Below are 15,718 nucleotides of genomic sequence, written 5' to 3' on the forward strand. Positions count from 1 at the left end.
AAGTTTGGTGTGGTGTGGTATTTGGTTTATATAATAGTATTTCAGCATAATACTGAAACCATGCAGAATACCTCCTGGAAAAGTGTTCAACAGGATGCCAGAAAGGCCATGTTAATGATAAGTTTCTCATACCTCAGCAGGTTTTTTGGGCGTGTTTTGTTTCCCTACTGCTGTTTTATTCTTTATTGTGGTTCTCTGGAAACTATGCCACGTGAACATATGGAATTCTATATGTGAATGTTTATTGGTTTTGTAGAAACCCCAGGATACTGTGAGCATAATAACTATGTTGTTTTGTGGGTTATCAAGGGGACATACAAAAAGTCAGTTGTTAATAAAGTTTTCATTAATTATTTTGACATTTTAAAGGTAATACTAAAGGCAGCTCAACAAAAATCAGAATTAAACAATAACATGAGCTTCTGGTTTGCTCTGGTTTAAAATAGTTTGATTACAGGTGACCTCCTTTCTTTTCTTTTATTGACTGTTACCTTCCTGCAAAACTCAAATATGCTGTTTAGTTTGTATGGTCTCATAATAAATTTAGTTGTGTGTGTGTGTGTGTATGTGTGTGTATACACATATATATTTTAAAAAATACGTGTTTTTTCTCTTGATGATTCACTGCTTAGTTTTTTGTTTCTAGTTTCGATAAAGTGTTAAATAATAGCCATATAACATTTTTATATGTGCTCAACTGTAATATGTTGATAGTTTGTGATAAGCCTTTGTTTTTGTTACAACTCACTGAGATATTTATGAAGTGCTTTATATTTGTGTTTGTTTAGGACATGTCTCAGGAAGGCTATGGAACTAGGTCTCAACCTCCTTTGGCTCCTGGAAAACCTAACCATGAAGACTTGAACTTAATACAACAAGAAAGACCATCAAGTTTACCAGTAAGACACTAATGTGCTGATTTGGAAATGTAATGAGTTAAAACTTTTTAAAAAGAGATGTTGTTTTTGTTTGTTCTACTTTATATTAAGACTTGGGGGAGAAGTTTCTAGATCAGATATATTTGCGATTTATCAATTTTTTAGGGCTTTATTCTTAAGAACTGTGTAGGCTTGGATAAGTGTCGTTCATTTGTAGTTATCTCTTAGTCCAATTGGAAGGCTTATTCGGTGGATAGGTTTTGTGGCAGAAAAGTGTACAGTTGTACAGTTGTGCTATGCTTAACCTGTTGCTTTCTGGAGTGATAAAGACCAGAGGTGTACTATTTAAGAGTTAAATGTAAAGAAATTCCCACTTGGCAAAGGATATAAATGATGAATGAGATAAAGAATCCAGCAGTAGTTTGAATTTCTTCAGGGACTTTATGTAATGAGAAATCACCAATCCTTTTCTACCTAAAAGGAAATATTTTAGTTTAAATTTGGAGAAAGCAGCTTATAAGTATTTCCACTAGTGAATACTGTGTTGTGTTTAGGAGATATGTTGAGTAGAGTAGTGGCTATATTAAAAGGAGTCATATTGAGGCCCATAAAGTAGTTCATCTGGTTTTTTTTTTTTTTTTTTTTAATGAGCAGCCTAATTTAAATGAGGTTTTTCTTAAAAACTAAAAGAATACATCTGTGCAAATAAATTTTTATATTTATTTTCTTGTTAAGATATTTTGATTTGAAGAATTATTATTATTCCTTAATCTTTATTAAGTTTCATTTAAGGTGGGAATTCAGGCTAGCAATGATTTTAATTTGAATTTCAAATTTTTTACATTTAATAAGATTTATTATTTCTGAATATTTGAGAACCAGCATTTGTAGTGAATGTTTTCCATGACATTTGGCATGCATACTGTATCCATTTTTAAGTTATGTCTAGCCTTAGAGAAGAAGGTAAGTCATGGCTACAGGGTGTATAGTATCTTTGAAGCTGATGCACATGTTTTTGACATCCTAATTTGTTAGCTTTTATTTCTGGGGTGGGTGATGGGTGAAATTTATTGTGATCATTTTGTTAGTCACATTGGAATATTTATTGTCTAGTTACTTGGTTTTTTGAAGGAATGAAAGAAGTGATGGATTATGCATTTTGTTCTGTAAGCGTTTTTCTTTAGTGGGTGATTCACAGCTTGGTAAGCATGTAGTTTGTGTGTGCATGAGTATGCAGGTGAGCACTGTTGATACATGTAACAATTGCTGAATATTTGGAAATTGACTTGTGGATTTAGGAAATTTAAATTGACTCATGGGAAGCAGATAAATGATGAGTTCCACTTTTTTCCCCACCAGATTTGTATTGTTTTTAGAGAAACCCAACTTTGTAGATGTGCCATTGGCTGGTGAAATGTACTGTTATACATGTTGGAAAATTTCTTATAAATTGATAGAGATTTTTTATGCAGCCATAGGAATAGCTTGCGATGTGCTGCTTTCCTCATATCCACTTGAACTTTGGAGTCCTCACTAGGCTGTGTTTCTTTTCATGGCTCTGCACTGAAATGGGTGGTTGATGTTCAGCTAGTTCTACAGCACAGTTAGGTAAGGAGGAAAATATGGTAGTCCTAGAAAACTGATTGAAGAGTTCTGCTCGGGGATGGTGCTTTTTAAGTTGATTATTGAAAAGGAGGCTAAAAGCATTTTAGGGAGCGAACTGATATATTCATCAATAGTTTAAGTTTTTTTGAGTGGTTCTGTTTGTATACATATAATGGCTTGCTTTCTTCCTTAACCTTCACCATACCTAATTCCCAAGAGGATTTAAGGTTGTTCATGACATAAATTTTCTTATGAGCTAAAAAACAAAACAACGCGACAGTGCCCCCCCCCAGTTGTTATTTTCTTTCTGTTTTTGCAAGTCACAGGTAAATAAGATGCTGATTGACTTATTAATACCATTTCAATATTTTTTTAGAGAGCAAAATTTCCAGGTTTTGTGGTGAGTATATGGGAATATCAGTTACTGAATAAAGAACAAACCATAGATCAACTGGTATACCTAACCCCCCCCCCCCCCCCCAAGTCTGTTAAGATGAAAATTGGCTTTATTTAAATGAATTTTAGCACGGCACTTTTCTTTCAACAGGCCTAATTTGTGTAGAAAGTTTCTGTACAGGGTATACTAATATATTTTTAGCTACGTGGATGCTGCATCAATATGTTGTTAGACACAATTAAGATAATAACAATTTTGGGGAAAATTTGTTGGTATTCTACATGGCTATACTATCATATTTTTAATGTTACTTCTATTAAATATTTTAGTTCTCCAACTTGGCTAAGTTGATACTGTAGATATTATGAAACTATAGGCAGCCCATCATATTTTTTAACCTCTAGTTTGTAATTTGGAACTAGGGAAATTGTGGGTGTTAGCTTTACATTTTAAATAATTGTGGTATAGTGATTCTAATGTATGATTTTGAAGTCTTTATTCATTGTATATGTGAACTATGAAGAAGGTAGCTTCTCCATAGTTATTTCTTAATATCTCTAATTATATTGAGATAGATTTTGTAATATTTTTTGTGCATGTAATATTTTCTTCAGCATGTTTGTTACATGGTTAAATTTCTATTACAGGAAATCAAGATATTTTCAGTATCTTTATGTTAGATCTATAATTTGATCTTTCAGTAAGTTATCAGCTCATCGTTGTTTGAACTACTGTCTGTCTATATTTGCATGTCATTAAATTCTTAGTGATCTGCAGTAGCTAAAGCAGTTATGTTTTCCAGCTGACTTACATCTTCAGATCATTCATAGTAAAGCAAATAACTGATAAATTAATATTTGTCCTCTTGTTGTCTTGGGGCCATGACCAGTAATATTTACTTATCACTTGATTCACTCAGACCTAAGCTTAGAAGAAATCTTTCTTAATAATATCTACTTATTGTTATAGCTCATAATCGTATAGCTTTTCCCCCATTGAGATAACATTAGCTTACATACCCTTGATATTACCATTTTTTAGCAATTTTTACCATATAGCAGGTATTAAAAGTAGCTTGAAGAATTCTATCTCCTTGGAATAATATCACTTAAATTTCGAGCATATTCTGTATAGTTTTTTCTACCTCTATTATTGATATGAAATGAAGCCAGCATTTAAGCAAAATACACTGGAGTTCTCCCTCCCCCCAATGCTACAACTTATTAACTCTTTATCTTATAAACATTGAGTATATCTCAATTTCTATTTTAAGGTAACTCCTCAAGTATTATTTTTTTTTCAAATATTATTTAGTATATTTTTTTGGTTGGGTTTTTTGTTATATTTTCATTGCTTGTGCCATTTACTGTTTATCTTTTTATTACATTTATTTTTATAGCTGTCTTGACTCCCCTGTTAGTCTAGGATCTTTTCAGAATATTTATTATGATTTATTTGGTAAATATTTTCCTAATAGATTTTGTGTAAAAAGTTTTAAACACATTCTTCCTCCAGTTTCAGAGTTTTCTTTTCATTACTTGAGGGATTTTTTTCCCCAAGGTCTTGGCTTGATAGCAGTAGAACCTGTGTTTTCCAGTGCTACTGATACAGAGGGATTATAATCTCTGCATCAGCAGCGTGGGATTTGTGCCAAAACCATTTCCTTTATTATAAAATGACATTTGAGTTTTACCTGGTAGCCTTAAGCTTCCATAGCAGAAGTGGGCACTTTTGGATAATTAAGCTATAAGTAGCATGAAAAACATTCTTTTCTTAGTAGTGTGAAAACATTCTTTTAATTATAAAAGTAAATAGACAGGAACAATAATGATACTTGCAGTAAATATGGCACAGATATGTTGTTAATAAAATATTTATAAACATGTATACAAGGATGTAAACAAACAAAAGGTTTGATTTTCTTCCTTGATCTAATAAGCACATGCACATAGTGCTTTCTCCTCCAGGGATGTGAAGAGCCCTTGGTTTTCCTCAGGTTATAGCAATCGCCTGTCTGCTTTATTCTTCCAGGAGGCCTTCCCACCAGTCTGTATTTCAGATAGTAAGCCCATTATTCTGTTTACCTTAGACACAGAATATGATCAGTCACATTCTAATAACCTTTGAGAAGCCCTGATTCAGGTCATTAAAATCCTCCTCATGACCCTTTCTCCTCTAAATAGGAAATACCTAAAGAGATCAACAGAAAAAGTGATTTTATCTTTCTGAGTTTAGTAAAAAACCCTAAATGTTGTGTAGAATAGTACTTATGGTACTTCTGTTAACAATTAGAAGGGAATATTGAGGTTTAGATAAAACATACGTTTTTTTTTGCCCTTTGTGAAAGGAAGGAGGTAGTAAATGCGGATTGTTCTTTGAAATAGAGGGTGTTAAACAGGATATTGGAAGCCTGAAAGAGGATGGTTGGAAAACTGTTATTACCAAGAATATTCTTTGGGGGTTAGGTATTAGCAACAGAGCCTACAATGATTTGCCTTTTCTGAAAAAGAGTACTCTGTGTTTGTTTTTTTAACCTTTTTTTTTTTAAGATTTTATTTTTTTTATGAGAGAGAGAGAGAGAGAGGCAGAGACACAGGCAGAGGGAGAAGCAGGCTCCATGCAGGGAGCCCAATGTGGGACTCGATCCCGGGACCCCAGGATCACGCTCTGGGCCGAAGGCAGACGCTAAACCCCTGAGCGACCCAGGGATCCCTGTGTGTGTTTATTTTTAAATCTTTAATGACACTTACATTGGACAGTGGTAAAAGGTCATGTACTTTGGAAGCATATATGAATATTGATGATATGTTAATAGGGACATTTTAAGTTTGTAGATTTGTTAATACAGTTCCTGTGAACAATTGGAAACTATTGGAAAAAGCTAGGTGAAGCGTTTTTTAACTGTGTTTTGATGTTTACTAAGTTCTCAACCCAACTGAAAATATAAATTGTTAAAATGATCTCAACCTCTTAGGTGGCAGGTTTTAACAAAAGTTGAAATCTGCCAGGTAAAAATTATATGTGTGGCTGCTGAATGTATTCTTCCCAAACTTTTTTGTCTTTTGTATATTGAATTTGATTTAAATGGTTTTCAGTGAAAGGTTAAGAATGTAGCTGTCTTCTTTTGCTTGATCCTTCTCAAACCATTCTGAACATTTAAAAAATCTTAAGTTAATAAAAAATCTAATCTGTTGTCACTTTTTCTCGGTGTCCAGCACTGATGATTCCTGTGTGCAGCTGATGACATAAGCTGTTTATGTCTTCTGCTCTAAATGTTACTAGAGTACATTCCTTTGGGAGTTACAGATGTTGAAAGGGAGCATCTCATGAAAGGGAGCAGGAGGTTCTTTAAAGGATGGGTGGAGAGTATCTGCACATCAAGTTCATCAGTGGCATAGTTTTGAAACCGAAGGTGCAGACACATTTTGGTATCTTGGCAAAGTTTTAAATGGAACACGTAATAGTTGGGTTTCTTACCTAGGATTTACCATATTCTCAAATGTAATTTTAGTAACTGGTCTAATCCATGTGGAGACATCAATTCTTTTTTGGGTTAAGATTGAGATCAGGGGCAGCCCTGGTGGCTCAGCAGTTTAGCACCGCCTTCAGCCCAGGGCCTGATCCTGGAGACCTTAGATCGAGTCCCATGTCAGGCTCCCTGCATGGAGCCTGCTTCTCCCTCTGCCTGTGTCTCTGCCTCTCTCTCTCTCTCTCTCTCTCTCTGTGTGTGTGTGTGTGTGTGTGTCTCTCATGAATAAATAAATAAAATCTTAAAAAAAAAAAAAAGATTGAGAGCAACATGTGATGACCTTACTTAAAAGTCCTAATTTAGGAAAAGTGATAGTAACTTTGACAAATGTTATTTTCCAACATGGGTTATTTCTTTAAGATGTGATGTTCTTTAATTTTATTCCCTAGAGTTATTTTTGTGATACTGGTAGTCATTTTGAAAATAGAGGAGAATTCTTGAACTTAAAACAAGGTAAGAGGTAGTAGGAAGTGGGAAAGTAGGTTTCTCCTTTCAAAATAATCTTCCACTTAAATGTTTGTTCTGTAAATGAATACTCAGTAAAACCCCACCAGTTTGGATTTCATCCAGGTAAAAGCAGGCTAAATATATGGAAAGTTTGAATAAATTAATATTTAAAAAGAATTGGAGTTTGCTTTTAAATAACTGAAATGTTTGTGTGCAAAGTGTTTCTAAATTGAGATCTTCAGTCCTGTTGAAATAAATGGATAATTCTAAATTTATTATAGCTGCGATATTTGCTTAGTGACAAAATGTTATTTTTAAAAATTCATTTAACTTTTAAAAGCATTTTAAACATATCCCCTGCAACTTTTTCACATAATATTCTAAAGATTTCCATTTAAAATATGGGGGAAATGAATTTTAACCCATTTTATGGGACTGTCAATTCTAAAAAAATTAATGAAGGAGTATTATAAAAAATAGACACTAGACAAAATTGGAGATGAAGAGAGGCTGAAACATAACTGATTTGCAGGATATTGGTTTTGATAATAGAAGGATAACTATGATCTGTAGTTGATAAATGAGGCTCATTAAGTTAGGGATGAAAAATGCAGATATTCCTGGCTGATAGAAAAGTTAGCATACAGATTGTGCCATAACAAATTGTGCATGGGAAGGTTTTGAACCCGCTTGCAGCTTCCAAGGGGCTGTGGGAGCCAGTGCAGCCTCCTCTCTGGCCCCACCAGCTAGGCACAGGCAGTTCCCAGATCTGTGCAAAGAGCCCCGGAACCACGCCTGGTCCCGGGGGCGTCTCTGACTGAGGAGCTATCCCTGTGCAAAAGGAAGAGCAGTAGGGTTTGTCCTTAGTTTGAAGCCCAGAAAGCGGCGTGTGAGAAATTCTTGCATGGGTGCTTGGGTAGGTGAGTTTGTCAAGCAGCTTAGCTCCTTCACGTTTTAATTTTATATTTTTACGCTAGGACGAAAAAAACGACAGATGTTCCAAGGTACCTCTTCTCATTCGAACCTGTTCTTTCTACAAAAGGCAGTTCTTGGCACGTTGAGCTAGAAAGCCTTCTTCCTCCTCTCTTCAGCGTGCCCTCCCATTCGGGTATCTAGATGGGGGGCTTCCCCGCCCCACCCCAGAATACACAGGCATGGCCCTTGTAAGGGATTGAATGCATTTTACTTTGTATTACCCAAGTTAGGTGGGAAATAGATTGTAATTTACAAATTCCCACTTTATAGACAACTGAAGGCAGACATCTATGTTGTATGTTATGTAAGAGATACATAACCAGCAGGAGCTCATAGTAACATTTGTGGACTGATTACCTGCTTTTATTTTTCTTTTGGACTGGAAGTGACTATTTTTGATATTAACTGTCAGTTTAAGAGAGGAAATAAATATATGTAGAGAGCAAATTTTTTTTGTTCTTCCCTCAATGTAGGATTTTAGAAGTGTGTCTCTTTCTCATCTTTTTCTTTTGCTTTCACTAAATTGTTGTAAAATAACTGAATGGTCTTGTTTTCCTTTGTTTGGGTCAAGAAATTTTAGCTGAAAATTGTTACTGTGTGAAAGAAGATTATTGACTCAACAAGCCTTCAATTTTCCGTGAATAACACTCCCACCCCCTAGCTTCAGGAACACGCCGTGCATGCATTCTATTTTAAAATACAGACTGTAATTTAAAACAGGCAGTTTGATGCCCCACTGAACTTTGTTTAAGCCTGGAATAAAAGAGGGGGAAAAAAAGCTTTAAGCTACAAAAAAGTGACTAAGCTTTCTCAACCACTTTTCTTCATAATGCATTCTATTTAAGAAAAAAAAAAAGCTGTTGGGTACTATCATCTCTTTCCACAGGACCTAAATTTTATCCAGTGTTAAATTGCAGTGTGTGTGTCTTTTCACTTTATTTCATTATCAGGCTATCATTTGAATTTTTTAAGTGTTGGGAGTAGTAGTCATGTGTAGTGGAATCTGAGTGCATTTGTGCATTTTGTCCCTGTTGAGTGTATGTGAGAACATTAATTCTAAAATACATCACTTCTAGTATTCACTTATTGATAGCTAATTTCCTAGAGTTCTCTTAATTTAAATAGTACCTGATTATTAGACCAGAATGATAGTAGATAATATTATGGTTAAATATCTATATCAGATCATTAAAAAAAGGATTAGCTGGAAGTAATTTATTTCACTTGCCTGTTTTTTTTTTTTTTTTTTCCCTCCTCACAAAAAGAAAATGAGCATCTTAGGATGACTTGTATGGAAGGAATGATGACTTTATCCCAAGAGAGTCATATTTTTTTGACCTGGAGACCTGTTCTAATGATGACGCTGAATAGCAAACAGGCTTAAGTCTTGGTTAAGTTTCTGGCTCCATGTATACCCTTCAGTAATGGCTCATATATGGCCCAATATGGTTTCCCTCCCATTTTTGGGTACCATTTACTTTTGAACATATTTAGGGATTTGAGGTTGCCTGATTGAATCCAAAGCTTTATTCAGGTCCTGGAAAGCCACAGGCCTTCTTGTGGCCTTGATCTACAACATTGCAGAGATCCCTTGCTGTGGGGCAGTCTGATGTCTTTGAGTATAGGGTAGTTTTGGAAGGAGAAAAGTTCACATGAATAGTTGAAAAGTACATATACCAGATGTACCATGTTACCATATGAGATGTACCATGAATGGAAATATTAGCAACCCAAGGACATGAAAACCATTTGTTCTTGAGGAACCCAACAGTTTCATGAAAAATGTCCTCTGAATTTCTACATTTTGTGTTTTCTTTCCCTCCCTTTCTTTCTGTCTTTGGGGCTCACTGGTTTGATCTGGGTAGAGGTGGTATGTTACAAGTCTTAACTTGTTAGTTTACTCCTATATTTGTCAAAGCATAGAATGGCATCCACTGAGACAGTGGCACATAAGCTGTGCCTGATCCATAGGTGATGTCTTCTCTGAAAGTAGGCCAGAATGAGTGAGCACAGCAGTATCCTGCCCCCATCTGAGACTTATACACTGATACTGATCCTTTTTTATCCCTCCCCATCCAAATTTTTCATGTAAGTAGAGATCTTCATCAGTCTTTATTTCTCTCAGGAGAAATAAAGTGATCCAGTTAATACCTTCTAATGATCCTAAAAGTTTGTGGTTGGTCTTTTGTAATTACCTGTATCTGGAGGAAATTTGGCTTCAAATAGTAATAATTATATGCAATAATTTATTGGACATCATTTTTAAAAGTCTTATATATAAGTAAAATTTTCAGTTAACTAACACTGGAAACTGCTAGTAAAAAGAATAGCTGTGCCCAGAGTAAGGGTCTTCATGAATATCATAGGTGTGAGTTGTGTGGACTTTATTTTTTTTAATTTTATTGATTGATTGCGTGGACTTTAAAGACATGCACTTCCTGACACCTATTTTGTTTGCTCAAAGCCAGATTCCACCCCATTCTTCTCTTTTTGAAAGTCTGGTACTTTCAGGTTACCAGGACAAGTGAGTTGCTCCCTGCCTTTTATTTATACAAAGCCTTTATTTTTACAATGCCTTTATTACCACTAGAGGCAGGGAGACAACTTTAGAGGCTAGTGTATTATCTCACTAATGAGGTTGAGTCAGATTATTAAAAAGTGTTGGCAGTGAGAATGCAGAAGGAGAAAACTGTTGAAGTAAAGGGAAGGATGAATGATAGACAGTTTTAAGGTTTTTAAGCTGAGTGGCTAGATGTGTGTTGGTATTGATGACAAACACAGGGAAGTGGTGGTGGGAATTGGTTTAGGGAGAAAAGTATACCCAGAGATTTTATGAGATTAAAACGCAAGTCCTGAATAAATTTGCTTGAATTCTACACCTCCTAGAAAAGCATTTCATCTTTGCTACCAATGCCTTATTTTTTTGTATAGTTCTTTACATAAGAGATACAAAACATTGTCATAAATAGCAACTGATGTTGAAAGAATGATAGCAGTGGCTATAACTTTACATTTTGTGTAAATTGTTGGAGATGATTTGAATATCGGAGCAGTTTGTATAAACAGCTCAGCAGATCGTACCACAGAGTGTTCTCACTCGAACATGGAGTAAGACGAGTGCAATCTAAAAAATAAATGAAACTATATATAATTCAGTTAGGATTCATGGCTGATCCCGTCGTCTTTGCTTTTAGGCTAGTCCAGTAAGTTTATATCCTAATCTGTCTGTTTCGTTAGGTAGGGACAGTTTTCTTCATACTGCTTTGTCTGGCTTACTTTGGAACGATTTAGACTTGCTTATTGTTGCAATTCATTTTGGAGGAACATTCCTTTGTTTCATTTATCTCATTATGATTTCTCCTTTTCTGAAACTTATTTTGAGTATGTGCGTTAGAGAGCCTAGTATAAAAATTTAATGTTTTTGCTTGCTTGTTTGTTTTTCTTTTTTGAGAGTATGTGAGTGCGGGGGGTTGGGGGGTGGGGGGGGGTTGGGGGGTGGGCAGGGGAACCTAGTTTTCCGGAGCTATTTTTGAAAGATGTTCTCTTTTATTTTGTAGAAACGGTTACCCGTTTGAATACCTTGAGTTTCTGTGATACATTTAAATAAAAGTAGAGGAAATAGGGCCTTAGGGAGATTACCATTGAACTCTGAACAGTTTTTCTCTTTCTTGTTGTTTTGTTTTTTAAATAAAACCCCTCCTTACTTTTTTTTTTTTTTTTTGGTCAGGGCTTATTTCATTTCCTATGGAAAGAACAAAGGTCTAATATTAATGAGTTATTAAAATGTGTATATTTACATAATTTGATTCAGATTTTTTAAAGCTCTGATTCCCAGATGTGGTAATAAAGAACCCGTAAAGACAGGAAACTTTGCTCAAAGGTCCAAGGATGATGGAATGGTGGTGAATCCGTAGCTGCTTCCATTATTATGGCAGCTGTCTGTCTGCACCTGCTCCAGGACATACCTGAGTGGCCTTCTCTCTTTTTAATACTGTTTTGCCAATTTTGACAAATTTTGAGTGTCCTTGAATGAATACAAACATGTTCAAATTTTCCCAAGTGGTTTTGCTTTTTCATAGTTTTATTACATTTATGCTTTTCCTTAGCATGCCTAAATGTTGACATCCTCAATTAATACACAAAATTTCACAATACACAGGAAAATTCAGTTACAGTTAACAGTCATTTATTAATGGCCTCCTATATTTAAGATTTTGTTAGGTGGAGGAATAACATAAAAATAAAATTTGGATTAGCTTATTATTAGTGTCCTTTCCTAACACCTTCAGCAGTAAGAAATCAACAAGAAAACATACTTTAATGTATCTTATTATTTTATCTATAAAATCTGCAAAATTCATACTTTTAGTATGGTTAATATCACAGAAATGTTTTGTCATTCTGTGGAAGTTTTGGATATTTGAAAAGGTAAGAGCACTGATTGCTGTATCAAAATGATTTTAGCCTGCTCTGCAAGGCATTCAGGTAGCATTGCGTCCTGCATCGGCAGTGCTCCTTATCACTGGGGAAAGAACATTGCTTGTGAACACCTGGTGTGGTAGAGGAATGATTCTCCTGGTTTTCTTGAGTGATTTCATGAGGCTTTTTATTAATATTTTTACTACTTTTTTCCTGACTTAATTTGCACTTTCTCGTTTTATAGGGATGAAAACAAGATACTAAAGTTCTAGCCATCTTTGATAAAATTCTGGCCCTTTTTTGGGGTATCAGACTTTAAAAAGTGCACTAAATATGCACATCATGGTTCACAAAGCACATTGACATATACTTCAATTTAGTTTTATTGCCTAGATACTTCACCTTTACCTAACCACATTAAATGAGATATATGTAAAACCTCTTGTGTAGTACTTGCCTTATACATAAGTGCTCAATAAGTTGTCAGTTTCTTATCCTGTCTTGGCCCCTCCTCTTTGGAAACTCATTTAGCCTCCAGGGCCTGTTAGGGTTGCTAGTCTACCAATCTTTCCCAAGATTTAGCTCTTCTTTCCTCTGGGTGAAGAGACCTGGCACTGAGACTTGTAGAATCACAGCGATTATGGCAGCTGACTCTTGACTAAAACTTTATCCCTTTGGCTCTTGGCCTGTGAATCTGTTGTTGGATCTCCCAGTGCTGTAGACCTCTGCTGATGGAGTATGTTGGTGTGAAGACCACTTCTGCATTTCTTTTGAGTTTTGTATTCTTCATTTTTATTTACCACATAACAGAAGAACACGTATATGTGAAAACTATATTAAACACTTTGTAATTTGAAACAATACTACTTGGCCCTCCCAACATTATTGTCAGAGTTGTGTAGGTAACTAAGTGATTGAAGTTTACTTTTACTAGCTCTTTCCAGCTTGTGGTATTATCAGTAAGTGGTAAAATCACCTAAAAGAAGAGAGAGAAAGAAAAAGATGTAAGGAAAGGCTCAGATGGAAATCTACTTTGCTTTCAATGAAGTCTGCTTTAGATAAACTCCTTAGATTTTGCAAAGGGTTTTCAGATTTCTGAGGCAGATAATCGTATGAACCATAGTGGTCGTCCAGGTATAACCAGCTGTGACTGATAATACATCTTTAGTGGGACAGGGTGGAGAATCCAATAAAATAAGATATCCTCCTAAGTCAAATACATTTGTCTCTCTCTGTCTCTGTGTTTCTAATACATACACACAGAGAAAGGAAAGGGGAGGAATCAAGAGGACCATGCGTAAATAATTATATTAATATAGGAAACAGACCTTTGGGGATTCTCTGCCATTTATCATCCCGATTGATTAGATGATACTCAGTATGTTGTTGCATGAGTCAGATTAGATGGCATTCCGTGTGTTGTTGTGAGTCAGGTGGTGTTTTTGCAAGTGGGAACACCTTGGAAGCATCTTGTTTTTTTTAGGACTATTCTTTTAGACAGTTGTGTTTATTCATCTTTAAACTATACACTCCAGGGTGCCTGGGTGGTTCAGTGGTAGAGCGTCTCTCTTTGGCTTAGGTCATGATCCTCGGATCCTGGGATCGAGTTCTGCATCAGGCTTCCTGCAGGGAGCCTGCTTCTCCCTCTGCCTCTCTCTCTCTCTCTCTCTCTCTCTCTCTCTCTCTCTCTCTGTGCCTCTCATGAATAAATAAATAAAATCTTAAAAAATAAAAACAAAATAAACTATACATCCCAAATAGCGAACTTCTGCAAATGCTTATTTAATAAACCCAGCATATTTAGCTAGCAGCAGTAGCTAGTGAAAAGGTACCAGGACAAATTATAGAGGAAATGAGTATTACTTTACAGTTGTAAATAGGTTAATATATTTTTTTACTTCTTTCAACATTTTTATTGACTATATGATCATATCCCTTGTATATGATACTCCCCATCACCAGTTTTACTTACGAATTTACTTGTAAGCCCAGTTTCTCATCAAAACAACAAAATTATATGAAATTTAATATAATTCATTTTGTAGCCTTTCTGATTGAAGTTTTTATACTGTGGCATTCTAATAAAAAGTATGACCCAGACATTGTATAATTTAATGATTGAAATTTAAGAACGTAAATTTCTTCATCTATAAAAGTGTTTAAAAGCAACTTGGGAGGGGCATTGTTCTTCCAACATGTGTCCTTATGAATTATAAATAAATTTGTTTATTTTTAAATATACCAATGGCCACTTTTAACTGAAAGAGTCCTGTTGTGACAGAACATTCTCATTTCCTATGATGTTTTTAACATAGAATTTATAACCCATGTGTTTTTAAATAGGAATTCAGCTGACCTACAGTAAAACATTTGTATAACTGAAACTACTCAAAGTAGAATACAAATTTTAAAAATGTTTTAAAAAAGGAGACGTAAACAAACCATGATAATGCAGTTACCACAAATCACTATTAAATATAAGGCTGCAGAGCGCCTGGCTGGCTCAGTCGGTGGAGCGTGCGACTTTTGATCTCTGGGTTGTGAGTTTGAGCCCCATGTTGTGTATAGAGATTACTTAAAATCTTAAAAAAAAAAAATTAAGGCTGCATTCCCAACTATGTAGGTAGAAGGACAAAAATGAGGTTGCATAATTATTAATATAAAGTGAAAACATCATTTCTGAAGGGTAGACTATCATATGTATTATTTTGTCAAAGGAAATAACTCTATAAAGGAACATATATAGTACCCTGTGAAAATAGTGACTAATGATGCCAAAATATGGTTTTCTGTTTTTTGTTTTTTGTTTTATAATGTTAAAGAAGTTTTTTCATTTTATTTGGGATGATTATCATGACCCGAAGTTTGGCATCCTGTCACATAAATAAATAAATAAATAAATAAATAAATAAATAAATAAATAAATAAATAATTGATTGGCTGTTTCTTCTGTAATCTACTTAACTGTCACAATGATAAATCCAGCAATTCTGTCCAACGGAGTAGCTTATTGAGCTGCTCTTTATTTCAGAGTATAAGTCTTGAAAATAATAGTTTTGTAAGCATAAATTATGTAGCAGAATGAAGTCATTTAATAAAGAAATAGTTCTATTGTGAAGAGAGTATTTTTCATAAACTTTGTTTTGAGGGATAGATGACATTTTGTTCTGTAACTTGGTATTTTTCTGTTGTATGTTTTTATGGGAGAAGATTGCTAATGTTTGAGTTACAAGATTTGGACTCAAGATTAATTGGTTAGTCTGGTGATGGTCTAAGTTTTACAATGCAAACATTCCACTAATGACTTAGTACCATTAATTTGTATCTTGTGGTAAAATTTAGTGCTGGTTTTGTTTGTGTTTGCTTTTTGGGGTACCTTTTGACTTAAATATATCATAAACTTGGAGGAGACATGTTCTTCAGGACAGAAAGGATAATCCATCTAGCTCCTTCAGAGTTAATAGTGGG

General features: G+C 34.8%; 1 protein-coding gene across 2 annotated transcripts in view; it reads left to right on the top strand.

The window, feature by feature from the left end:
• ARID1B (AT-rich interaction domain 1B) overlaps window positions 1-15,718 on the top strand; it is a 438,423-nt gene that overhangs the window by 164,985 nt on the left and 257,720 nt on the right. For both annotated transcript variants that reach the window (XM_041745687.1, XM_041745688.1), the window contains exon 5: window positions 789-899. In XM_041745687.1, the coding sequence (XP_041601621.1) occupies window positions 789-899 (111 nt within the window). The remainder of the gene's footprint in view (window positions 1-788; window positions 900-15,718) is intronic.

The sequence above is a fragment of the Vulpes lagopus genome, chromosome 2 (genome assembly GCF_018345385.1).
Source record: "Vulpes lagopus strain Blue_001 chromosome 2, ASM1834538v1, whole genome shotgun sequence".
Taxonomy (NCBI): domain Eukaryota; kingdom Metazoa; phylum Chordata; class Mammalia; order Carnivora; family Canidae; genus Vulpes; species Vulpes lagopus.